The 27,509-nt window shown below is 26.6% G+C and overlaps 1 protein-coding gene across 3 annotated transcripts in view; it reads right to left on the bottom strand.

The window, feature by feature from the left end:
- Positions 1–7,516: 7,516 nt before the first annotated feature.
- Positions 7,517–27,509, bottom strand: part of LOC142320246 (aristaless-related homeobox protein-like) — a 430,467-nt gene continuing 410,474 nt past the window's right edge. For all 3 annotated transcript variants that reach the window (XM_075357945.1, XM_075357944.1, XM_075357946.1), the window contains one exon: positions 7,517–8,348. In XM_075357945.1, the coding sequence (XP_075214060.1) occupies positions 7,806–8,348 (543 nt within the window). In that variant the 3' untranslated portion in view covers positions 7,517–7,805. The remainder of the gene's footprint in view (positions 8,349–27,509) is intronic.

Here is a 27,509-nt window from a genome sequence, read left to right as displayed (position 1 = left end):
AAATTTCTTTTCTTATTCGTTAAAAATATTTATGTCGTTTATTTTATTTTCACCGATTGGACCAAACGTTTTAAAGGAAATTGAAATTTTTAAAACGATTAATTTTTTTCAAATAATAATAATAATATTATCTCTGACAATATATTGTTAAAATACGAAACTGCTGTTTAAAAAAGACCTTTGTCAAAAAATAAAAACTATTATGTAAACTGTCCAACGAAACAATTAAACCCTAAAATTATAGACAGATTTTTTAATAGCCCACTGAAATGAAATATTTAGAATGTCGATTAACGGAGTAAAGCGTACGCACAAGCGATATGTTGCTGTCGAGAAAATAAATAAATAGAAGATCGTCCATTGTGAAGACCTTTTTGTCAGACTGATTTCATATGGAAAGTTAGTCGGTCGATAAGCCACTTTCATCGATAGATTAGCAGTGCACAAAACAACCACGTTATGATAAAATGTAATATACAGACAATAATATGAAAAGCAAGCAATAAGTAGGATAAACCGGTAGAAAATTTAAATCAGAATTTAAAAAAAATCAAATAACAAAAGTAATATATTTTTTAAACTAGAATTTTACAGAGGACATTCTTGATAAAAATCACGGATTCAAGAAAAAAGTAAATCGCATAGAAACTTTACACTTTATTTGTAAAAACGCAAACGCATGTCAGACAGGAATTCCAAATTGACAGCAACTATAAAAGGAATCCTTCCTTCGTTAATGCTAAATGAAAAATGGAATTTAGTATAGTCAGTATTTTCTAATGATTACTATCTATGTTTTAAATTTGAGCAGGTCTATATTATTTAAACATTTCATATTTATATAGTTTGAGTTTGCTTATATATGATTATCTTGACGCCAACATGAAGTACAAAAATGGTTTTAAATTTTATATTCAGAATACCGTTATTTCTATGCGCCGTTATTTCTATGGTGTTTTAATATCATAATTTTGTTTTTAAATGTTTAAGTGCATAAAAGATTTATAACCTGATGATCAAAATTTATTGGTGAAATGGTCGTCAACAATTAAACAATAAAGAAAAGAGACGCTATTAGAGGAGACCATATCACTTTCGTAAGATTTAAATTCGTAAATTCTGATACCTAGTTTTAATTTTCTTAAAATCAGCTGTTTTTCTCCATAAAAATTAATAATTTTTTTTTTAAGTTTTATTTATAGTCGCATCAATAATTAAAGTCATTAGCGACTTATCAGTGTAATATAACTGTACCGGTAAATTTGTAATCTTGAACAAACTCAGGTCGACTATTCCTGAGATGTGTGGCTAATTGAAACCGAACCACTAAAGAACACTATATCCACGATTTAGTATTCAAATCCGAGTAAAATTAAATACCTTTATTAGAATTTGAACCTGAAGACTTCGACTTCGAAATCAGTTCAATTGCGACGACGAGTTTACCGCTAGACCAACCCGGCAAGTTAGTAATAAAATTAATTTTTAACAGCAAGATAAATATTATGCCTAATTTATACGTTACAATCTATTCAACTAGTGAATAATAAGCAACCCTCCCGATGCCCGATGAGATGAGGCACAAGATAAATATGGGCTTTAGTTTTTTGCAATGTTAATAAATAGTTTAGCAAACTGCATCCCTTCATCAGAATATATATAAAAATAAATTTCATTTTAATTAGTGATCGTTATTTTTTCCTCTTTTTTCAACTTTGGGCGCTTTTGCAGAGAGCTCTGCTACGTCAAAACGTATAAATATAGAAAAAATAATATTTATAAAATAAAATAACTGCAAAACATAACAACGTTTTGCAGTTATTTTATTTCATTAATATAGAAAAAATGTTTAACACAAGTATATTTTTAATTCGAAATTATTCTACATTCATACGTTCTGACGAAACAGAGATCTCCACAAAAGTTCAACCAATCAATCTTTACAAAAGTTCAATTGAGAAAAAAGGAAGGAGAAAGAATTTTGAGTAGGTAGTTGATAATTTTTGTTCTTATAAATAAGTATTCTCGAATATTCATAATATTCCCTAATAATTAAGAAAAAACTTGATATATATATATATATATATATATATATATATATATATATATATATATGTAGCTTTCTATTGTTATTATGGGAAGATTATAGAAAAAAAAATTTTGGCCTTAATTTAGTATTTTTAGTTAAAGACCATATAATAAAAACAACCTACTCATCGCTGTCGTAGAACGGTAATTTATAAAATTATCTTTGAATTAATTTTTTATTTAAACTTAGTAGGTAATTTCATTAAATTACCCTAAAAGGGTTGAAAAATATAATCAATAAATTTGTTATTCATGAAGCAACAAAAGCGGAATGATAATTTTAATAATAAAATTCAATAGCGTAGCTACCTAATAAAATAGTTCAATGCTCGAACTAGGGTATCACTATTTAATGTTGTAATTGCCAGAATTTCAAATAAAATGTTTGTTTTCTTCCAATTTAGGCCTATTTATCCATGTTTTTTACTATATATTGTCATTCAACCAGTGCAAATTAAATCCAATTTTACTGAATAATAGATAATTAATTTTAATCAGAAATAAAGGATTTCACACTATTTTATTGCAAAACAATATAATTTACAATAATTATATAATTTTACATAATTTTATTTACAGTTTTGGAAAGCTAAAAATTAAAAAAAATATAAACTATAAATAGAAGTAACTCAAAATATATATTTTTTTCTTTTGGTCGATGATTAATTTGTCACATAAATTTGGAACTTGTGTATAAATACGTGATTAATATTTTGTAGCGTATAAAGACTGCTATCCCTTAATTTAAAATAAATTATGAAAAAAATTATACTTGAAAAAACAAAAACAAAATAAAAACATTCTTAATAGATTTTATTGGCTGTTAAGACAGGATATTTTTGTAATTTACAAAAATATTAACTTAGGTCTATTTTCCTCGCTCTTAAATGTTTAATTTTTAATAATATTTATTTATGCAAACATGAATTTCTATTAGAGTTACAGGTATATTCTAATTTAAATATTTTATTCAAATTTACATAACTTATTTATTGACAATAGATTACAGATATATTAAAAATCATCGTTTGGACTTATTTAAAAAAATCAATTAACTGTTCGAAGTTGACGAAGAGATTTATAATTCTGTTCGTACACTGGTTTTAACTTTATTTAATAGGTTAAAGTGGTACGTTTATTTCTGTCCTGTAATTTAAAAAAGACTGCACTGATTTTTATGAAATAAATATCAAACGATTAATCTTAATTGCGAAAATAACAGTGGTAGCGTTTGAAAAAAAAAACATAAAAACTTAGTGGCGGTTAGTTGATGCCATTTTTTTGAACAAGATTTTTAAACTCATTAAATGAAGTATTAAAAACAACATCTGCGAAAATTTTTTTCAAAAATATATATCATTAAATTACATAAAAATGTTGTTGTGCATGTAAAACGGGTATAAAATATTCGAAATAACTGAAAAAAATCATAATGATGAAAAATATGAGTTAATCAATACTGTTTAATAAAGTCAAGGTGATTGTTAATTTTAACATCACAATCCGTATTTTTAAAAGAAGAAATGAATTCTCATTTATAATTGGCTGTTTTTTATCATTATTATAATTTTTTTTTTTTACCAGAATTAATATATATATATTTATGTATGTATAAATGTTTGTCAGCGCATGTAATACTTGAAATTACCATTAAATTGATCAAGTTTTTTTTTTTTAATTAGGAATTTTTTTTATTGAAATAAATTTGTTATCGCTATAAAACATATGGTATTTATTTAATTCAAGCCTATATTTATTTAAAAAAATTATGTTAATAATAATTTTTTCCCTTAATTATTTTAAAATTAATACTTTTTTATTTTGTAATTAGATATACACTAAGGTAAATTAGATGAATAAAAATGATAAATTTTAGTTATTTAATTATTAGCACCGTATTATTATAAATCCATTATCGCTGGAAGATCCAAGTATGAATATCAAGCTGCCAAACTGGCAAAGATGGCGGCGGACGGTCGTAAGGTAGTAAACAGCAGCAGACCATGAAATTAAAAGATAGCGTGATTACACCTTGTTTATGTGACCCCTTATCTGTAGATTTTCCGTCTCTTTCTCGTTCTATCACTCTTTCTTTCTTCCCCTCCCCATTCTGATTATTTTACTTTTATTGTTTTATACGAAATTAACTCGGGATTCTACTACTGGAATAATTCAGTACGACCTGCTGCTGTTGTTAGTAAAGTTAGATTACAAAACATTTCTCATTGTCACCGTGAGCTAATTCATACTATTCTTATAATAATCATTCTTTTTCTTATATGCTGTGCTCGCTTTAAATTATTGTTTAACAACTATAAGTACATAGTATCCATCGCTTGTTTTACATCATTATTACTTTTAGGCTACTACTATTATTATTTTATCTATTATTATAACAATCTACATTGTTTATATAAAACAATAACTATTTCGGATAACTTATTTAAATTATTTTTTTGTAATTATATTTTCCTTTCAAATAATTATTTCTTTATTCTTTTTTTAAAATAATTATTCTTAATGTAGAATGACATATAAAAAGAGAGGGGGAAGGTTCTCTTTATTTCCAAGACTCTATTCTTTCTTGTTCAAAAAAAAAAAATAAGTACAGTAATATTTAGAGAAATTTTACCATTAACAGATAAGAAAAAAGGGATTAATGAATAAAATTTAAATGACTGCCAACCTTGTGGCGAAATTAAAGAAAATTTATATAATTTAAAAGGTTTTAAAGTTTTTATTCCCTACAAAATCCAAATTTGATTTCTTTTTGTAGGTTAGTGGCACAAAGATCTCCCATTAAATAAAAATAAAAATTTCATAAATTATTCTCGCCAAATACCAGAATAATTATGAAAATTTTGTGTAAAAAAATAAAATAAATATCATAAAGATTTTATACATTTTTAAAATTTTCTGTGTGTTTATAAAGTGTCATAATCGCTACACTTATTGACAACAATCGTACTTTTAAGTATATATGGCACAACCATGCTCAACAAGTAACCGCATTAATCATGCTAGAAAGATAATTAGCGTTTACAGGAATAAAAATGTTTCGGTAAATCCTGTTAGTAATTTAACCTGTGGAAATGGGAAATTAAGCTAAACCTTTTGAAAATAAAATCATATCATAAATTATTTTTTATTTAAACGAGATTTAAAAAAATTTAATTTAATATTTTATTCACTAGTGTGTTCCTGAAGACTATATTATTTAAAAAAACCCATAAAATCCGTAAAATGTTTGTTATATTCTAAAACTTTGATTATATTGTAATAAAATAAAAGTAAAGATGCTTTAATAGGTGCACAGCAAGCTGGAATACTGATTCGAATACAGTTAAATGTATTGTGGTTAATTTAATTGTACTGAAATACTCGCATCACAGTCGTACTTTGGTCGTTGTTTTCAGTATCTCATGTTGGTACTTCAGAAATAGTCAGGAAAAGATTAATTTAAAAAAAATTACATATGATTTTTAATGATCTGTTTTACTTAAGTCCTTTAACTTAATTTTTAATTTTTAAGTTCTTATTCAATCAAAACCTTTTTTGTTTGGTTTTCTTGATATCACCGATAACTTCATCAAAGAATAATCTCTGTACTAAGATCCGAAAATATCTGGGCTTAAATTACCTCAAAATTTTGAAAACAAATCGTTAATAATTTTTAATTAAAATTATTATTACATTTCGTTTAGCTTATCAACGCACATACTTATTTTTTAAATTAATTTGAAATAGTTAACTTTAAAAAAATTACAATTTTTTTTATATTTCCAGTTTTTAAAAAAATTATTGTTAACTGACACTTATCATTCATATTTTAATTTCAAAATAGCGTTCGGTAAATAAATATATTTAAAATGAACAAATAACATATAACTAAATAATAAATATGATAATACAGCCTTAATAAAATATTAGAATTATTCTTAAAACTTTATTAATTATTTTAAACATAGGGTGCGTAAAATTGATTTATTCTGTCCACCCATTTCTATAAAATTATGAGCATATCTTTTCTGATTAAGCTAAAAAATAATTTTATGTAATGAATATTTATTTATAACTATTTTTTTTTTTATAATAATTTTAAATACTCCATTATTTGATGATTGATTATGACCGAATCATAAAATGAAATAATGAATTCCGTAAAAGACGTGTATATTTATATCATAAGAAAAATATTGCCATTACATGCAATATAACGAAATTATTACGACTAATATTTAAGAACTATAACCTATTAAAATATAATTTAACATATTTTGAATAATTATTAATTAATTATATATATATAACCAAATATAAGATGCAATTTTTTAATTTTTATAATAATATTTTCTTAACGTCTACTGGATTACAATACAATTAAAATCTAAATATTACACAGTTAATTAATAAATTAGGAACATAAATAATAATATATATATATCTGCTATTATTATTATTTACGTAATTGATATGCATTTTATTGAAATAAATTTTATTTTACATAAAAACAGAATAATTTTTGTGTTAAATATTTCTGTAAATAAGTTTTTTTAAATAAAAAATTAGGCACTAATTGATTTTATACTATTACATTAAATAATTGAGGTAATCTGAATTAATAATTCGTTTAAATATTAAAAAATAAATAATTATCACTACTAGAAATATGTATTTTTTAGGTTATCCTAACGAAATTATAAATTATATATATTGTTCGTAAAAGTACCAACTAATTCGATTTAGATAAGTTAATATTATATTTTTGAAATGGCATTTTACATTACTCTTGTTTTGAAAACTTTTTCTACATAGAGATTTTATCTAACCATACATACACTAATTCACTGATCTAATTGTTAAATATGATCGTTTTTATTTGTCTTTAAATAATCCACCTTTTGTTTTATTAAATTGTAGTAGAACCCATAAAAGATATAAAATTGAAATGAATAAAAGTATATTTGTGTAGTCGGGGTTTATGAGAACCGCAACTCACAGATCTTATTATTTCATAAGAAAATATCTTTTATTGTTAGTTATTATATAGGTTTATACGGTTGATTTTTCTTTTGTTTCAGTTAAAATTTAAATAACCGATTACCCTATTATCGGGTTAAATAAATATATATTATGATTCTACACCACTACATTTACTGATAATCGTAACCATACGACATATTCGTTGACAGTTTTCTATCAAATAACTTACATAAAATTAGGTTTAATTGGTGAATCCTTAAAAGAGCGTAATGCTTAGATAGTTGATTTTTTCCTTAAATGGCTGAACATATTTTATTAAAAAAAGTCCCGACCAATGATAAGCCAATCAAAGTATCGGTTTGTTTTTTCAGTTTAACCTTTCATGGGTTGTACCAATTAAACTTTTTTAGTTTTTTTTTATTCTAAATTTAAACTTAATTACATCTTTATTTTGTTACGATAATATCACCACAATCAAATTACCTTCTATCAAAAGTAGTAAAACATTTCATAATGTATTATTTTTTAAACGTAGTACACGTCGAATATTATTTATTACGTAAAGTATTAAAATTGCATCCTATATGAGCTCTAAATGTAAATTTATGGCTTAAAATTAAGCCAATAATTCGTTTTCCTTAAGAAAAAAAGCCTTTCACTGTATCGCTTTCTAATTAAATATACATTTATACGTTTATAACACAGATAAAGGCATTCTAAAAATATGAGCCTCATTAGCTTACGAGATCGCTATTCTTACGCAACATTTCCAAACGTAATTCGTGTTCACGCGCTTTTAGTCTAAGAGCGGCTATACTAGAACTGCGACGATCGACGTCCGGAGGTGAAGGTGGTGACGAAGGTGATGATTGTGAGGTCGCCGGTGGAGTCACCGATCTCGGCGGTTCTTCGCTAGCCGGAGGACTCGACGTGGTAGATACTTTAGGTCGTTGTGCAGCTGAAATGTTCGCCAATAAACTTTGAAAAGATGTAGTAGGGGTGTAGGCAGCGGCTAGATGACCCAATAAGGGTGGCGGTCGAGGAAAATGCGGCGGTGGCCCCAGAAATACAGGTCCTGGAGGTAGCGTCGGATATCTGAACGTTTCAAAAGGTTTTCGTAAACCGAATCCCAAGTGGGTGAACGGGTTTGGCAGTGAAGGTGCCATGGGGGCTGCTGGAGTTGCTCCACCCGTTCCCATGTACGGATTGTAGGGGTGAGCTTGTGGGCCCACTTTTTCTTGTTTCCTCCATTTGGCTCTTCTATTTTGGAACCAAACCTGTAATGAGAAAATTATACTGCGTTAGCAAAAACATTAAAATTTGAATTTTACAACAAAATAATATTTGAATAAATAAACAAAATATATGTTAAGAAAAAGCAGCTGTTTGACCGGAAAAGAATTCACTTAATCACATAAAACTATTAAAGAGTGCTTATCAAGATTCGCTTGTGGCTATTTACACGAAACCTAAGATCTGGTTTCGGTATAACGTTGTATTTCCTTGCAAAGCTGATTACAGAACGAACCGATAAACATTTCTACTTTGATTACTGACGGATTCTTGGCCCCAGAGCTACCTTTTACCCATATGTATAATTTGTATGAATTTTACGTTCAAAATTAAAATTATTACATGATTTAATGTTATTTAATTTTCTGTTATGTAATTCAAGATATTTATCAATTTAGTCACGTTAGATCAAAACTAAAATATGACTTTTAGCATCTTATATATTTTTAACTACCTTATACTATTTTATAAATTTTGACTTTAAAAAAATGCATATTATTTTTAATGTAACATCTGAATTCTTTGCAATTTTTAAATAAAATTAATCGGGAAATCAGTGGTATTTTTTTCTGATGCATACAGTTCTGATATAAGGCTATTTTGAAGTATTTTTTGCTGGGGGGAGCGAATCTACTTTATTAATCTTTTTTTCTCAAAATTTATTTAAATGGTCAATTATCATTTATCATTTGCATCTATAAGAGGTAAGTAAAATGTTAATATTTTAATTTTTTTTTTTTTTTAGAGCAACTATTATCATAGCAAAACTGATGAATATTTTGAATGATTTTTTTATAAAATTCTACATGAAGATATTTTGAAGAATATTTTTTTCTACATTTTTCAGTAAATATTATTATCATTGTTCATCCACCATCTAGAGTAAGCGTATTATATATGCGATATTTATACTGTTTATATAACAGGCCTTCACGTAAATCCTGTAATGGATTGTGAAACTGTACATCACGTTCTGAGATACCATAGGAATGTATATAATTCATATTAATAACCATTAAAAACAGTAATTTAGTTTATTAGATTACCGATTAAAAAATAAAATAAAATTTTAACCGGTTTAATATAACAATATACTAGGATTTTAACCTAAATATTTTTTTAATTATTTAAGCATTTCATTTACTCATTAAGATCGTACACAGTAAAGTCAACCGGTTTTAATTTTATTCGATTGCATTATTTTATTTACATTTGATATTTAGTTTATTTTCCTTCGCAAGTCCAACGTAATGCCATATATGGAGATATCAGCAATTTGATTTATTTATTTAATTTATCGACTCTACAAATTTGTATTATAAATAATGAATTAATTTTATTCATTAGTGTAACTTAGTGCTTTTTCATGCTATCCGATTAATTCACTGAACATTATATGTTATTCAATCAATGAATATTCACGTAGTGAAAGAGAATAGGCTTGTAGCTTGTGGACTGATGGAATATTTCAGATATTAAATACAGGTATTTTTCTTAAGTAATATAAAATTAAATAGTAATATGAATTATACAATTACGTTTAAAACTTTTTTTTTATATTGTTATTTTTTTATTTAATTTTTTTTTACATCGAAACCTAAAAATAAAATTGTGAAAATAAACTATAAAATTAATTTCTTCTTTCGAAAATACAACAAAATGCTCTAAACAGAAAAAATTCAATAATCCTATCATTTAATTAACATATATATGTATATATACTAGCAGACCCGGCAATGCTTCACTATTGCTAGATTTGATTATATATAGATTAAATGAACATAATTGAAAATTTGGTAAAACATTAACAAAATGAACGTTACGGAACTTCAAAAAATTTAACCTTTCCTCTTTTCCCTTTCCCTTTTATTCTCCCATTCCTCTATCTCTTATTTCCCATTCCCCTCTTCCACTTCCCTATTTTTTCTCCTTTCCCGTTTCCTTTATTTCCCCTTCTTCCCTTTTACCTTTTACGATTTTTCCCTTTTTATCTTTTTCTCCGCGCGTAAATCGGTCCAGTAGTTTTTTAGTCTATAGTGGACACACATATCGGAAACATTGAAATGGAATTTTAAAATATTTAGTATAGCGTTTGTTGCTTTTACGTCTAACAGATAGCGCTGTTTTTAAAAAAAAAAAAACATGTTTTTACCTGTCACAGGTGTGACATCTTAGGTATATAAAAACACGCCCTTATTCGAATGCAAAGTTGTGCCAAAATTTCAAAGCAATCGGTGAACAACTTTCGGAGATTTAAGATTTTGAACAAACGAACATTTATATTTTTATTTATATAGATATATAAGATTATTTAATAAGGTACTAGTAAAAAAGAAAAAAGTATAACTTTTTCAAGAAAGAGTGTAACTTCATTGAATTTAAAATTAAAATTAGTCTTGTACAATTTAGCAGATTTTAAATATTTAACTAACAATAGCAAGATCGCTAAATTATCATTTTCAATGGTACCAATTCTGCGTGTCAGTTCGAATTTGTGCAGCAGTGTTGTATAACATAATCTAGTAACTTATACAGAATTGCTAATATACTAGTGATCATTATGTATTTTGTCTAGTTTAAACTTTGAAAGTTATTTTTATATTTTTCTTTTTATCCTTCTCTTTATTTATTACATTTATTTTGGATTATTTATTATGGATCATAATTTTATAACACTTATTACTTTTCAGGCAGATATTATCATTATTTTAATCAATTTATATCTGCATTATTCGAATACTTTCCTTTCTTATAAAGTATATTTTATATTACTATTTTTTTTATTTTTTTTGTTTTTATTGTATAGAATTAATATTCGGATTAAAAAGAAACATATAAGGGGGAAATTCCTAAAAGTCTTGAGCAAGCAAGAAGGATATGCATTGATTTTATAAATCAAAGTATAAATACCAAAAGTATCCATGATTATTACTGGTTAAATAATTCCGATGTCTCATTTGTACTGATCAAACGTTTTATCATTCTCTTAATAGTAAAATTAAATCATTATTAAACGTCTGAGATTAAATTTTGTTATACTCGAAAGATTCAATAAAACTCTGTTACGCCCAAAATTGTGCTATAACAAAAACAAAAATATCCTTTTTAATTTTAGTTAGCTTATGGTAAAAAAGCTTTTAAAAAAATTTACGAGTACAAAACTGCTGTTTTACAAAATCGTATTCATTCAATGAAACAATACAAAAATGTAAAATACAGCATGTATTATGTTGTAGTTATTTAGAGAGGAGTTAATTACTTTTAATAACATCTATTCACATTAAAAAAAAAAACAAAAAAAAACATTTAAAATGACTTCATATAATTATATACAGATAATAAAATAATTTAGTTCCTGTTTTGTCCATTAGTTTTAACATGTACTAGTTTTTCAATAATTATTGTTTTTTTTAGCGTTAGAATTATTGATATTCCGTAACCGTGAGTCATTTCCGGGCGACCTTTTTTTTTAAGTTTTTAATTGCATAGAAATATTGAAAAGTAGTTATTCCTTAGTTTGGGAAATTCCAAATACTTGTCACCGAGTGAAATTCCTCTGAAATGTTTGGTTGGATATTTTTATCTACTCGATAAGTTGTTATATTCAAGTTTTAATTTATAAAGTTTTTGGTACACTTATAAATGTCTGTATACCACGAGAATCATAAAATATATAATTCTTTGAGTACTTATTTACTTTTTCAATATCAAATAAAAAAATTGCAGAAATTATATTTTAATGATAAAAATTTTATTTTAAGACTTTTTGATGAAAAATGAGTTTAAATGTATTCCCTGAGGTAGAGAATTACGTAAAAATTAGTTGTATAAAATATCGATTCGGTTGACGTGTTAATGTAAATATAGTTTTAACCGTGACGTTCTACTTAAATAGTTTGGTTAATTAAATTGATTTTTTTTTGTGTAATGAGAGACCACGTTTTTTTCATTAATCGGAAAAATTATTATATCTTAAACTGTCTATTACCGATCAGCAATTTACTCGTATATTAAGAATTAAATAAATTTTGTTACATAACATTATATAATTTTTAGCGATTAAAGGTTTAAGAAAATTTTATTTGGGAAAATATGTATTTATTATTATTTTATTTACAATTTTACATTTTTATATTCAAATGTAATCGATATATACCCGATTAATGATTTTATTTATTGAAGTAAGTTTTTCACGAAAAAATAATTTTGTGCTTGAATTTAATTAATAGTTTTACATTTTTAAAAAGTTTCGTATTATTTTAATTATAAGGTAATAATTATTTAAAATGATCCGTAATTAGGTTTCTTAACAAAATAAAGTTATTATAAGTTACGTAACTTATTCGAGTCCCAAAAAAACCAAGAAAATACAAATAATAGCCCTAATTATAAAATAATAGTAGTGCATTTATTATTATAATAATATTAAAATTTAACCAATTTGCTACCTTAGTTTTAATAGCTCTTTTTTAAGTTAATTTTTCTAAAATTAATTCGCCCTCAGGTCTTGCCTGTAACCACTTGATACTGATCAATAAAAGAAGGAGACATAAGTCATTAATTCTTAATTAATACTACCACTCCATTACAGAGGTTAGGATTTTAATTTACTGATTTATGTTTCTGATTTTGGTATTGAGTTCTGTAATTTTAGTTCATTTATTTCCGTAATTTTCGCTATTAGATCGTGAAATTTACCCTAGTTTTGAAAATACTATTAAAAATACTATATTAAAAAAAAATTAGAATAATTAAAATAGAAATTAAAGGGTAATAATAAATTTATTTTTTCTAATAATTTATAATATTTTTTAGTTTAATTTCGCGTGATAAAGTAAAATAATTTAATAATGATGTAATAAAAATGTTTATTTTTGTCAATATTCTTGTCATTATGTGTTTTAAATCCCTATGCGTGTTTTTTTATAATCAAGTTAATAGAACAGAAAGCGGTATTTATTTTCACAAATTTAGTTGTAATAGGTTACCTAACATATCTAATAGTTATTATCTTATCGGCAATATCTAAATTTGAAAGGGTGTCATCGGCCCAGCGGCTGTACTGTCGGTAGAGAAACATTTTGCTCGCATGTTTTAAACGTATGGAATAGAGTGGATCGTGCTTGCTGATAAATATTCATGCACGGACAACGCATTATATTGCCCTCAGATGTATATAACCTTTTGTTTACATCTCACTTTTAACCGTACAACAAAATACTCTAATACCGAACTTAACTACACCGTTGTTTATCTTTTATAATACGATATACCAAAGACTCGTAACTTCATTCATGTCTGTTACCTAAAATTATATAAGAAAATCCTTTCTTTTTATAACTTTAACAAAATTATAATCAATTAAAATTGTTGTATAATCCGGTCTATTTAATCTATAAATGCAGTAAATATCGTATATTTTATTTGAATTGATTTTACTATACAATCAAACAACAATTCACGTATGGTAAATAAATATAGTTTACGCTTATAATGCTTCCTAATTTGCTGTTCGCTTAGTTTACATTTTTTTAAAAGTTTGTTAAGTGAAATTACAGTTTTTAATTAAGATGCATCGTTTCCTGTGACAACATTCTTCATTATTTCCTCACTTCCGATTATCGGTTAAGATCATGTACTGGAAATGATAGTCACGATACAATCCGCTTTTTTGTTAATTTAAACAAACGAATCTATTCATGTAGCTTTAAATTATAAAAGAAAATCCTTTCTTTTTATTACTTTTCCTATTTAACAAAATTATTATTAATTACAATTCTTATGTAATCCGACTTTACTTGTATATCTATAAGACATCTCTTTTATGTATCAGTTACTGTAAGTATATATATCAAGTGGAAGTAGCAATTTACACACCCATTGTAGTGTGATGGTATTGTATATTACATGAGAACTCTAGACAACCCGTTATTTTTACTTCCTTGTACGAAAGTACTGTGATCGCGAAAAAGTTCGGTTTTCAAATTTCAACGGAAATATCCATTTTGATCATCCCTGAATCCATTTTTGCTACGTGACGTCTGTAAGTATATACATATGTATCTTGCATAACTTAAAAACGATTTGCCGTAGGATGTGGAAATTTTGGATTTAGGATTGTTGTAACATCTGGTTGTGCATCTTCCCTTTTGATTCCAATCGACTGAACCAAAAGTGTTCAAAAAAGCCCAAAAACAATTGGATTTGGACTTTTTCTTAACCAAAGTAATAAGCCGTCATTGCGAGCTTTTCAACGATGTGTTATAATTATTTTCATTGGTTCCAGAGTTATAGCCAAATAAAGGGGTGAAGGGTGGGAAAAGAAAAAAAGGTAAATGGGAAAAGGAAATTAAAGGGGAAAGAGGAAGGGGGAAGGAAAATAAGGAAAATAAAAACGGGAAAGGAAAGGGGAAATGGGAAAAAGGAAATGGGGGAAAGAGAAAGGGGGAAAGAGTAAAAGGGAAAAAGTGAAAGGTTAAATTTTGTGAAGTTCCGTAATGTTAATTTTGTTAATGTTTTATGAAACTTTCAATTGTGTTCATTTAAACTATATATATATACTCAAATCTAGCAATAGCGAAGCATTGCCGGGTCTGCTAGTAAAGAATAAATCTTATAAATAATCTTATTAAATGTTTTTGTCTTAAAATTTTATTCGCAACGTAAAATTTTTTAATAATCAAATAATGTAGAATTGTACAATATCCTTCAAAACTATGGTCTGAATGTTTAAAAAGCTCTTTAAAAAAAAAATATTTTGTACATGCCATTAGAATTAAATTCAATTATTATACATTTGTAATAAAAAAAATTAAAAGCATTAACAATAAAAAATAATAGTAATAATATGTAGTTTGCGTAATGCAATTATTTTTTATTTCACCGTAACGATTGTTTTGTAGTTTTTATGTTAAATTAGTTACACTAGTCAAAAGTGGTTGAACGGCATTGAAATCAATTTCCTGTCTAGAGATTCGATTACAAATCGCGTGTGTAACCTGAAGTGACCTGTAAGTTAACACATAAAACATGCTATAATGTTGTTTAATTAAATGAAAAAATTAGGGTTTTCTATAAAAAAAAGGCAAACATATATATATATATAAAATGAATATATAGCCTGTACGCGTTTATACATTTTCTGTTATAAGTTTGTAATTATTATTGTTAAGCATGACTTTAATTACTCATTTACGAACAGTAATAACTTTCTGTTGAATAAAATTTGGTATAAGCTCGGTAATTTTTTAATATCAAAAAGTTTAATGTTATCCCAGATATTTTAGAAGTAGAAGGATTTTGGGGAGTTTATTCTCAATTTTTAAAAAAATTATTTATATTTGAAGGATTTCATTATGTAGAAAAAACCAGAGAGATATAATTATAAAAGTTAAAAAGCTTTTTTTACGCCTTTTTTCTAATTTTTATACCTATCTCGTCTTTCTTCCCGAATCGACAAAAACAAATAGGAGAGTCTTTAAATTCAGCTATAAGTAAATGTAATGAACGTAAGTGTAATGAAAATTTAAACAGTACACTGATGTTCTCTAATAGGTTCGGGGATACTAACTAGTATATAAAACTGCTATTTTTAGAGATAGAAACTAAAAATCGTCCCTCATTAAATAAAAAATGGATATGTAAAAAATATTGATTACGTCACGATTTCTTTCCTTCACTCCTATTGATCGATGAGAGGTATGCAAGGTCTTTTTTCATAATAATAAAATAATTTCACGGTCCGAAATTACAAAAGATTGAGGCGACAATAAATGAGGCACTTTTTCATGATTAATTTATTTTCATTTTTTTTTAAGACGAGATTTGAACTGTATTTCCAGAAATACTTATCGTATAGAACCTCGAGTCAAATTGTTTTTATATTTAAAAAAATAAAAATAAAAATAAGATGACTGAGTAGTCCATTAATTAACTAATTTGAACTAAAATAAATACCTTAAAATAATTGAACAAAATTTTACAATTTATTTCCAAAATTACTAAAATCTTAAATATTTCCTTACACATAATAAAGTGGACTGATTTTTTTTTTGACACAACTAGTTTTTTAACGTGCATGTAACAAGTGTACGTTACACTGGTCGGACTTATAGTCATTTTAATTTTTGTAAAGTAAATACTTTATACCTACTCAGCCGAGTCCGTGACTGAGTAGATAGCGTCTCGGGATTTCCTGCAGATGTCCCGTGTTCAAATCCAAGTCAGGAATGGCATCTTTTCATACGTTATCGATTTCCACTATCGTTATCGATAGCTGTTGATGCTCGCTCTTTCATAATAAAAAAATCTACAATACCAGTGTTTTAATTTTCATTATTATTCACGGATCATAAATAGATTACCAATAAATAATAATTCTTTAAAAACACATATAGTTTTATGTTCGTAAGTAAGTATTGTATGTGACCACGATCCTTCGCCTATCTTCTCTTCAGTTTTATGTAGGTATTCTCATGAAATTTCAAGCAGGTTATCTATTGTGGTTCTGCGTGGGTTATAAAGCCTCATATAAGTAAGTTAGAATAATCTAATGCAATCTTTTTCTCTCCTTAACCTATATACCATTCATTACATAACTTACAGTAATATTCATTTTTCTTTTCTTTTTTATAAAAATGTTTATATTATCACAGGAATTAATTTAATTAACTTATATCTCTACAAACTTTGGCCGTGCATATGATGACGAACATCCAAGCCATTCGTGGACCTACACAAACTTAATTGTTCCATTTTTTTTACCATCATTATGATTGTCAAAATCTTTTCAAAAATATCTCTGCGTACTGGTCTATCTGATTCATAAATAAGTAACAAAGAAATCTTTTTTAATTGCATTAGTATAAATGTTTAAAAAAGAGAATTTATCTTGCAGTTTTACAAAGAGCTAAGAAAAGGAAGGAAGTTTAATAACTAATCTAAAATAGTTTATTTTTAAAGTTAAAATGAGCAGAAAAAAAGGAAGTGAAATATACCTTTCATGTAAGTGTATTAAGCAATGAATGATGAGTAGGCTAACGATATAATAGATCATCGTTTAAACGGTCTTTACAATATCGCAAAACCGATGAATAGATTGACGAACGATCGCAGCCTCAACCAGTATCCACAACCCTCTTTTTATGAAAGTGTTATAATGATTTATGAACAATTGATATTACTATATTTAAATACCCATAAAAGATTACAACAGCCTAGAATAATTATTATCAATGACTTTTTACGTCACTGAAGGAACTAATAAATTTTTGCATTATTATACCTGATGCAGTAGATACAACTTAGAATAAATTAGTAAAAAAGATACTGAATCACGCTTGAATAATGTATTTATAAAATACAGATTTAAGGAATCCAGAGACAGTTACAACACACATGTATTATTTATTTTATAAATATTTGTAAAACTCTGAGTTGGTAATAAATAGAATATTATATTTTCTTAATTAATGGAACATATAAAGATGTCCAGAAAAAGAAAAATTGCTGGAGCCCATGATAAGAGAAAGAGTGAAATTTAATATTTGTTGTTATAAGGTTTTATTTTTTAATTATTTTTGAGATTACTTGGAAGCGCTACAAAAACCTTAAAAACTTAACAATAAGGAACAGAATAAAGTGAAAGAGTGTGGTAGGTACCAATGAGAGTGAGAGGTAAATTGAGGCTAGACATAGTAGATATCTTAATTCAAATTCAAAGTCATTTTTGCACCTTTTTTTTAAAGATCGCAACACAATAAAATGAAGCTACATTTTTGCGGTCGATAAATATACTGCTACATTTTACAGTTTGTTGTCATTTTCTGTTTTTTTTTTGTATTTTTATCTTTTTTTTATTTAAAAAATTTAAATAACTTCATTCCAAACATTTTAAATTTACGATTATAGTCGTTTTATTGGAATGTAAAACAAAAATATTTTTAAGAAATAACAATCTTTCATTTCGACATCTTCTTTCACAAAGATTTATGAAACATTTTATAAAAAAAATTTAAAAAAATTGTGGATATTTGGTAACCATTTTACAAAATTTATAACAGAACTTAATTACTTTACGTATGAACTGACATGTTATGTTGATTTTATAGTCTACTTCAGCATTTGAATTATGTTAATTTTCATTACCATAAAATTGAAAGTAATTCAAAAATAAAATAAAATTTTATTGTTGAGAAGACAATATTACAAGAGACCACAATACAACGGACTTTCATAAATACAAACAAAGCGAGTTTCTCCAGTTGAATTATTATTTTTTTTATACATCAATTTTTTTAATATTATAATGACATTTGAGAAACTTAAATAACTGGAAAAATTTCTTTTAAATATTAGGAATGAAATTTTTGGATTTTATTTTTCATAAAATTTAAGTATTCGATTACAAGTTTTCATTATGAGTAAATAATATAATGAAAATTTCTCTTTTTTTCGTTAATTTTTGAACGACTCGTAACGAAAAAGAAGAATATTTGATAATTCTTTTAATTTTGAACATTTACTTTTTGATATTATGTCGATAAGTTATGAGTTTATTGTTGTGTGTAAGTGTGCGCGCTCGATTGTGGGTGTGTATTTGTGTGTTTTGTACAGGGATGACGCAGGTTAAAAACTTTCTTCTTTTACGTGGCCGGATAGGACAGGACACCAGACTGGCTCCACCTAATGACACTGTCGACCATTTCTCTTATTAAACCCAATTACAATAAATACCGGCTCAGACTGCGGGTGTTCCCGCCAAATTACCGACTTCCGTTCTTCTATGTCATTTACAAGACTCTTGTTCATTCCGTTAATTTGTTTGTTAGGTTAGCACCCGATAGACGGGTAGATATAGTAAAGAGTGTATGAGACGATTTGATGTCTGATGTCAGGTAGACCACTAGAGGAAGAAACGAAGTGTTTTTAACCCGGGCCGTATCGTTTCAAAGCCTGTAACCATGTTCTCTGTAATTTATCAACCGCTTGATGATCAACTGTCGCAAATCATTGGTTTTGTCCTCTTCTATATAACAGGGCGGAATATTGTTTTACATTGTATTAGCACAACATCGTATTAGAAGAAATTTATTCAAGTTACATATAGTAATAATTTTCAGTACCATATACTGCGCATATTTTCTCTTATAATGTTTTATTGTTAGATTATAAATCAATATTTCGTGCGAGCTACAAAATAAAAAATAACTAAGTAGAATTTTCTTCCGGGGTTTTTTAGCCAGTTTCTCGGCTAAAAAACCGAGAAAAAATCTCAATCAAGAACTAGTTGAAAATGTAATAATTAGAAGCATAATAAATACAACAATTTGATGTAGATTAAAAAACTGTTATGCGTACTCATTTAATACTACTTGTAAATGCCTTCCCATTAATAAAGTGTTATTGCTACATATAAATTTAGCGTTGTATTTTGAATACATTTTTAAAATAAAAAAAAATGTTTATAGCCAACTGAAAAAAAAAAACAGAAGGCAATTTCATTTTACTAGCCGATTTACTTAATTCTTATTACTGCATTTTTTCTCTATTTTATGGATACAATTATTAATCTATTTATTTATATTAATATCTGTCAGTTATTTACGAATATAATATGAAACGAGTAAGATATCAGAATCAATAAAGAAAACACCGATAACGAAGACAATTCCGGCGGCGGTTGTCGGGATTTCTCGGCTCGAACTAATCTTAAAAATATCTGATGTGGACAACAAACAAATGATTTCCTCGTACGCCTATTAAATTACATGCACACATTTTTTGCTGCACTTCATTTGAAAGTAAGATCCTCCAATTCTTTAATAAAATGAACATTTACATAATTGCATTGTGGTGGACATCACATGGTGTCCGTATCAGCATTTTATATTAGTTTATAATACGGATAAACGTAAATATATATATATATATATATATATATATATATATATATATATATATATATATATATTTATTGATAACGATTCATCTCAATCAACTTGTCAGAAACCAACATTAACTAATAAACCTTTAAAGTAAATAATCTCATAATGAATTACAGATTTCCTCTTTCCTAATAATCAAATTTACTCGAAGTTAATTGCTGTTTATTCATTAAAAAGCATCTACCCGCTGGAGTTCTATAGCTTAGTAATGTTCAATATTCATGTTCTTTGAACCAAAATTATCTTTAAATCAGTATACTGGATAGTCGTAAAAATGTATCGTCTGATACATAAACTAATACTACTCTAAAATATATATTTTTTAAAAACTATTTTTATTTATAATTGCATAAACAATTAAAGTAATTAGCGACTCATCGATATCTGAGTGAATGGTCAATATCATCTCAGCAATGGTCGACCTGAGACTGTACAAGACTAGACTTCACTTACATTCATACATGTCATTTTCATTCATCGACTGAAGTAATACCTTACGGCGATTCCGGAGGCTAAACAGAAAATGAAAATATCTGCGTCAATGTGCTGGCAAATGTATAGTCTTGAACAGACTCAGGCCGAACATTCCTGAGGTTAATTGAAACTCAACCACCAAAGAACATTGGTATTCACAAAGTAGTATTCAAATCTGAATAAAAGCTATCAATATTTTTTTTTCAGTCGAGAACTTTCGAAATCAAAATCATTACAACGAATTTTACCATTAATTTTTTCTAAAATTAATATTTTTATTAAAGGTTTTAATAAAGCTGTATCAAGATTTAAAAAAAAGTATCATTTTTAAGAGTGTAATTTTAAATAATATTTTTTAAATATTAACACATTACTAAATATTAATTCTGTTATTACCAGACGTGCTGTATATATCATTACATCTGAAATTATATTTTTGAGCAATTTTATTCAAATACCGCTCTACAAATTATAATTTTATAATTCTGAGAAAATAACATCAAAGTTCCGCCGTGTAATAGTTTTAAAAATGCCATGTATCTTAGCTTTTAAAACGCAAGAGTAAAAGATTTTGATTTTTTACTTTGAAAAGTCCTAGGAAAAAGAAAAAACTGAAAAATTAGGGTTACAGGTTCAGAAGAGTTTTTATAATAGTAATGAAAGAAATTATACGAATGTTGTAGAAAAAAATGTCATCTAAAATAGCTTGAACAAAACAATTTAAAAAAATAAAATAAGATTAGCTAATTAAATATATAGTTTTCCATTTCTTCTATAAATAATTATTTAAGATACAACTTTTAAAATTATTCGAATAGGTTATTTAATAACAAAAATTTAATTTAGTATTTGTATAGCATCAGTTTAAAAAATAATTTAATGAGAATGGTTTGTTTTTTTTTTGTTTAAAAACTGAAATAGTTACTACTAATTCGATTTTTCTGCACTATTGAAGATGAAATTATCAATATGGCAGTGAAAGTTACAATGAAAAAAAAATGGAGTAATAAGTATCCATCTTTGTTTAGTTAAACGTAAAGGTTACAGTAACGACCCTGAAACATTAGGGAGACGATGTAGTTTACCTTTGATATCCCGACTTCCCCTACTATAAGAAGGGGGTTTTAGGACTTCGGACGGTGATACAATACAAGCACGCACCCACCTAATGACACGGGCTGTATAAATTCGATTATCTTTTAAGTAATTATGCTGCTAGGTCCGAGGCAAGCACGAAACCAATTTCAACAAATGAAGCACAATTACCCGGCGTAATAAAGCCGTTCCTTAGAGTTTGCTTAATTCAATTATATAACCTGTATAAATAAATATAGTCTGTGATGATACCTTCTTACTTGTACCTCATTTCTTCTTGATCGTACTTTTATTAAGCTGTACAAAATTGTCTCTAATAATTCTCTTTGTTGGAATTCCTCTGATTACAAATTAGTGTAACCTTAATTAAATTAGTTTTATAGTTTTAATTTTAAAAATAATTAAATAATAAGAATTTTCCGTTTTTATTTGTAATGAATTCGAGAGTTCGTTAGCCTATGCATAAATAAAAGTTAAGAGATATAATTTTGTATTAATAGAAGATATTTCTTCTACTGAAGTCTTTCATTTTTAAAGAAAAATTTTGCCTTTTTCAAAAGTTTGGTGTATTCTCGAGTCGTAAAACATTAAATAAATATATTGTAAATTTTATAATAATTTTCTATACGTGAATTAATATCAGGAAAAACTCTGAATAAAATTGAAATATTTTTTAACTGTTCTTATGTAGCAGTGATGGATCAGCAAATCATTTATAGCATTTTATAGATGTAATCATTTAAAAATTTGTAATAAAAGTATAGCATTTAATTATTGAGGAAACTAATAAATAAACACTAATTAATATTGTGAGCCTAATTGTCAAGGCTACGTACTAATTGTACTTCATTCTGGAGGAACTATCTTGTTTTTTTGCGATAACAAAAAGAATATATTTGCATTCAAAGCAGTAAAAACATTTAAGAGCCGTGCCAACATGGTATAAAGTTACTGATAATTATTAATATTACAGTATTTATCTTATATCAACAAAAATTGAGTAAAATAATTTTTAATGCTGTATTTTTGCAATATCATGCTATCATTTTCTTAATTTCAATAAAAATATGAATTCATTAAACTGCATGATAAAACGTGATAAAAATTTAATTAGCAGCACCTTTTTTTAGGTAGAGCTGTAGTTAAATTCAGTGCTGTTATCTCTGAAAAATCTTTTAATAAATCGAATAATTGAATCGTTTAATAAATTTAAAATATTAAAATTTATTACAATTACTTTTTTGTCATTAAAATTGTTTTTTTTTTTATGTATTACTTTATTTACCATCAATTTCCTGAACAATGAAAGTATAAGTAGATTGTTAGTAATGACGTGAAAGGGAGGCATCCAGTGATCCTCCCAAGACACTATATTGAAGGTTTAAACAAAGTACAATACAATAAAAAGTATAACGAATAAAATTATAACTAAGCGTAACAAAGTTCATTCGAAAATTAACTGTTTAAGAACGAAAAAAGTTAAATGGTAACATAACATAACACAGATATTGAGAACAATAAAATTAAATGGTTAACAAAACAGAATATGCAATTGAGTATAAAAAAATTGTTGTAATATGAAAAAAATAAGATATTTATAACAAATTAACACAGGTCACATATAAGAATCAGTCAAAACCATGAAACATAAACAATTCGTAAACTTCAAAACAAAAGAATTCATATTACTAAATTTAAAAAAAAAAAGTATAAATAGTATGAACTAAAATTTCAATAACAAAAGGATGATATTCAACGCTCAACCGCTCTAGATCCAATATATGCAGCCTCTTTAGTCGTCTTCACTATTATGCAAAATATTAATAGACAGGTGTTTTTCGTGTGCGTTAAGTTTAAAAACATACCTTCAACTTAGCCGGTGGATTTCATTAAAATCGTTCTTATTTTTTTTATCCCTCTATGAATTATGAGACCTTGCCAGTGGTGAGGGTCTTGAGTGTTCAGTGATACAAAGTAGCTGAACCGAAGGTGCAGCTATGTCGGAGAAGTATCTGTTGAGAACCAGACTAAGAAATGATTCCTGAAAGGGGCAGCAGTTATTAAGGGCGTAGGTCAGGAAAACTTAAACGGTCATATCAACATCACTCAATCTTCTGAGTACTGCACAGCTGAAAGCACTGGAAACTACAGTTGCTTTTTTCCAAGAAAATGTAACTCTCTGCATTTTGATGTAACAAAGATGGAGGCGCCTTCCTTAGTAAAATATTCTGGAGGTAAATTAGTCCACCGTTCGGATCTCCGAGTGGGAACTAGTAAGGAAGGGGTCACCAGAAAATTAAGAAATAACATTCTACGAGTCGGAGCGTGAAATGTTAGAAGTCTAAAAAAGGTTGGTAGGTTAGAAAATTTAAAGAAGAAAATGGATACATTAAATATAAATGTAGTAGGAATTAGGGAGATTCGATGGGAACTGGAGAACGACTTTTGGTCCGGTGATTTTAGAATAATTAATACAGCTTCAAATAAAGGGCAGGCAGCAGTAGGTTTCGTAATGAACAAGAAGATAGGCAAGACAGTAGAATATTTCAAAATGCACAGCGATATTATCATTGTAATAAGGATAAAATCAAAACCTAAGCCGACAACGATTTTAACGTATATATGCCTACAAATGCCCATGATGATAATGATGAGATAGATTGTGTATACGAAGAAATTGAAGAAGTAATTAAACACATAAAAGGGAATGAAAGTTTAATAATAGTTGGAGATTGGAATGCAAGCACTGGAAAAGACAAGGAAGGAAATATTGTGGGTAAATATTGGCTGGGCAAAAGGATTCAAAGAGGGGACCGACTTGTAGAGTTTTGCACGAAGTATAATTTAGTAATTGCGAACACCCAATTTAAAAATTTTAATAGAAGAATATACACATGGAAAAAGCCAGGTGATAGTGTAAGGTATTAGATAGATTATATCATGGTTAAGCAAAGATTTAGAAATCAAATCGTCTACTGCAAAGCTTACTCTGAAGCAGACACTGATAACGACCATAATTTAGTGATAATGAAATGAAGATTGGGGTTTAAAAACCTAAAGACCTTTTCTTTAGATTTTTTTTTTGTCAGATAAATCTGTGGAATTTAGAAAAGCTTGAGGAAGAGAAGGTAAAGGAGATTTTTGCGGAGGACATAGCAAGATGTCTGAGTAAAAAAGATAAGGTAGAAAATTTAGAAGAAGAATGGGAGAATGTTAAAAAGGAAATTCTTAAATCAGCAGAAGCGAACTTAGGCGGAATAAAGAGAACTGGTAGAAAACCTTGGATATTAGAGGACATATTGCAGCTGATGGATGAACGTACAAAATATAAAAATGCTAGTGATAAAGAAAGTAAAAGGGACTATCGACAATTAAGAAATACAATAAACAGGAAGTACAAATTAGCGAAAGAAAAGTGGATTAAAGAAAACTGTTCAGCCCTGGAAAGAGAAATGATCATTGGTAAAAGAGACGGAGCATAGTACAGGAAATTTAAGGAAAATTTTGTGGTGCATAAATTAAAATCTAATAATGTGTTAAAGATGGTTCACAGATTTTTAATACGAAAGAAAAAGTCGATAGGTGGATGGGATATACTGAAGAGTTATACGGAGAAAATTAATTAGAAAATGGTGTTATAGAGGAAGAGAAGTAAGTAGAAGAGGATTAAAGGGGAAAAACAATACTGAGGTCTGAATTTAAGAGAGCATTAAAAGATTTGAATGGCAGAAAGGCTCCTGGAGTAGATGGAATATCTGCATAATTACTATTCAGTGCAGGTGAGGAAGCAATAGATAGATTACGAAAAAGGGGAACTTCTACATATGACATTATAGTAATATGTAGAAGTACAAAATCGTAAAAAATGAACACTCTAATACCATATTTACATTTCTACCTATGGAGGTGGTCTTTAAATCTAAAATTAAAAACTTGGCAGATTATGCTGTAATAAATTTAGATTTATTTGAAACATTTATTTTTTTTGCGGGCGGATTTAATGATTAAAAAGTTAATTTTTATTAAAATATTTTTTTTTTAAATTTTACTGGTTGGAATCTTTATTTTTATATGGTTTACGATATATTTTGTTGTTCTAGTGACATTGGAATAAGGGGATTTCCCATAATAATTGGAAAATCAGTGCTGCTTATTTAATAATAAAAAAAATTGAAAAGACTATTTTGTCTGATTTTTATTAAGGATTAATTATAGTAACTTAAAGCATTGAAGCATAATCGTGATTTAGAGAATTCAAAAGAATTAGTTTGTGTCTGTTCATTGCAATAAAAAATTGAGGTTTTGGGTAAAACGATTAGAATTCTTTTAACCTTATTAAATCGTAATCTCCAAGAGATATGAAATAATTTTTTTTTTATTGTATAAATTAAAATTTTCATAATAAGCTTATCAAAAATATTTTTTACTCTTAAAGATAATAAATTACGAACCTTAATCTCACTCATTTCCAAATTTATCGTGTTATAAATCCATTTCTATAATATTATTTATTTAATACGTATAAATAAACATAATTAAAAAAAGTGAAAATGTTCAGTCGTTAGTACTTAGTTCTGACCTTGAGATTATACACTGACTTTAATTTTCGCACAATGAACTTTATAGCAAATATTCGCATTTTTAGATACCCGCATACCGCATGCGGGGCATATGAATAAGCAAACTGTAACGTTACACCTGCTAATACTGTACATTTATTTATTATAATTTTATTAACAGAAAATACTAATTGTTTTTTTTTTTTTTATTTTGTCTCTAAATTAATTATTTGATGTAATTGTTACGTAATAAGAATTTAGTTTTAATAAAGTAAAAATAGCTTTTAAATAAAAAGATACTTTTGCAATGTAATTACAAATAACAATAATCAACAAATATAAAGTTAATGATAAACTATCAAAAAAAAAATTAAATATTATCAACACTTTTGCATTTACGAGTTTGTATAAGACTTATAAACTCTAAATCATACGCGTTTAATGGTAATTTTCGTGTTTTTGAAACAAAAAACTCACCAAAACTAATCTAATAAAAGTTTAGTAACTGATTTGTCATGCAAAACTGAAAGAAAGTCTATTACGTAACAACGTCAACATATAGAGATCTACCTTTAGTGAAATAATGGGTAGTTTTTACCCACGATTATTATATATGTATTTAAATTTATAAATTTCTGGAATTTATAATAAATTATTTTATAAATTAACTGATAAAAATATGATATGAATTACCCTGAGTTTTATCACACTTCCTTTTATTTTAATTTAGTAAATTTATAATGGCAATTCTAAGTTTATTATTTAATTCTATAAAAATTAAAAAATTGATATAGCTAAAATATTGAATTCTAAAAATATTTCATAATAAAATAACTATTATTGTTGTTATATTTAAAAGGATTTATGAAAAAAAATTGTTTTTTTTTAAGTAGACAAAGGCTTATTTTTCAATATTATGAACATGTAATAACATAATAAATTATGTTTTAGTGTTTAGACTTATACAGTATTATTTTGAAGAACCTAGAACCTTCTCTAAGGTCTTATTCTCTAAATATCAACCTAAGGATATTATAAATCCTTTATAAATTATAAAGGTTAATTTTTATTT

This window comes from Lycorma delicatula, chromosome 2 (assembly GCF_047948215.1).
Source record: "Lycorma delicatula isolate Av1 chromosome 2, ASM4794821v1, whole genome shotgun sequence".
Classification (NCBI taxonomy): domain Eukaryota; kingdom Metazoa; phylum Arthropoda; class Insecta; order Hemiptera; family Fulgoridae; genus Lycorma; species Lycorma delicatula.
The sequence above is the reverse complement of the archived record's forward strand: the minus strand, read 5'-3'. Positions and strand labels throughout refer to the sequence as shown.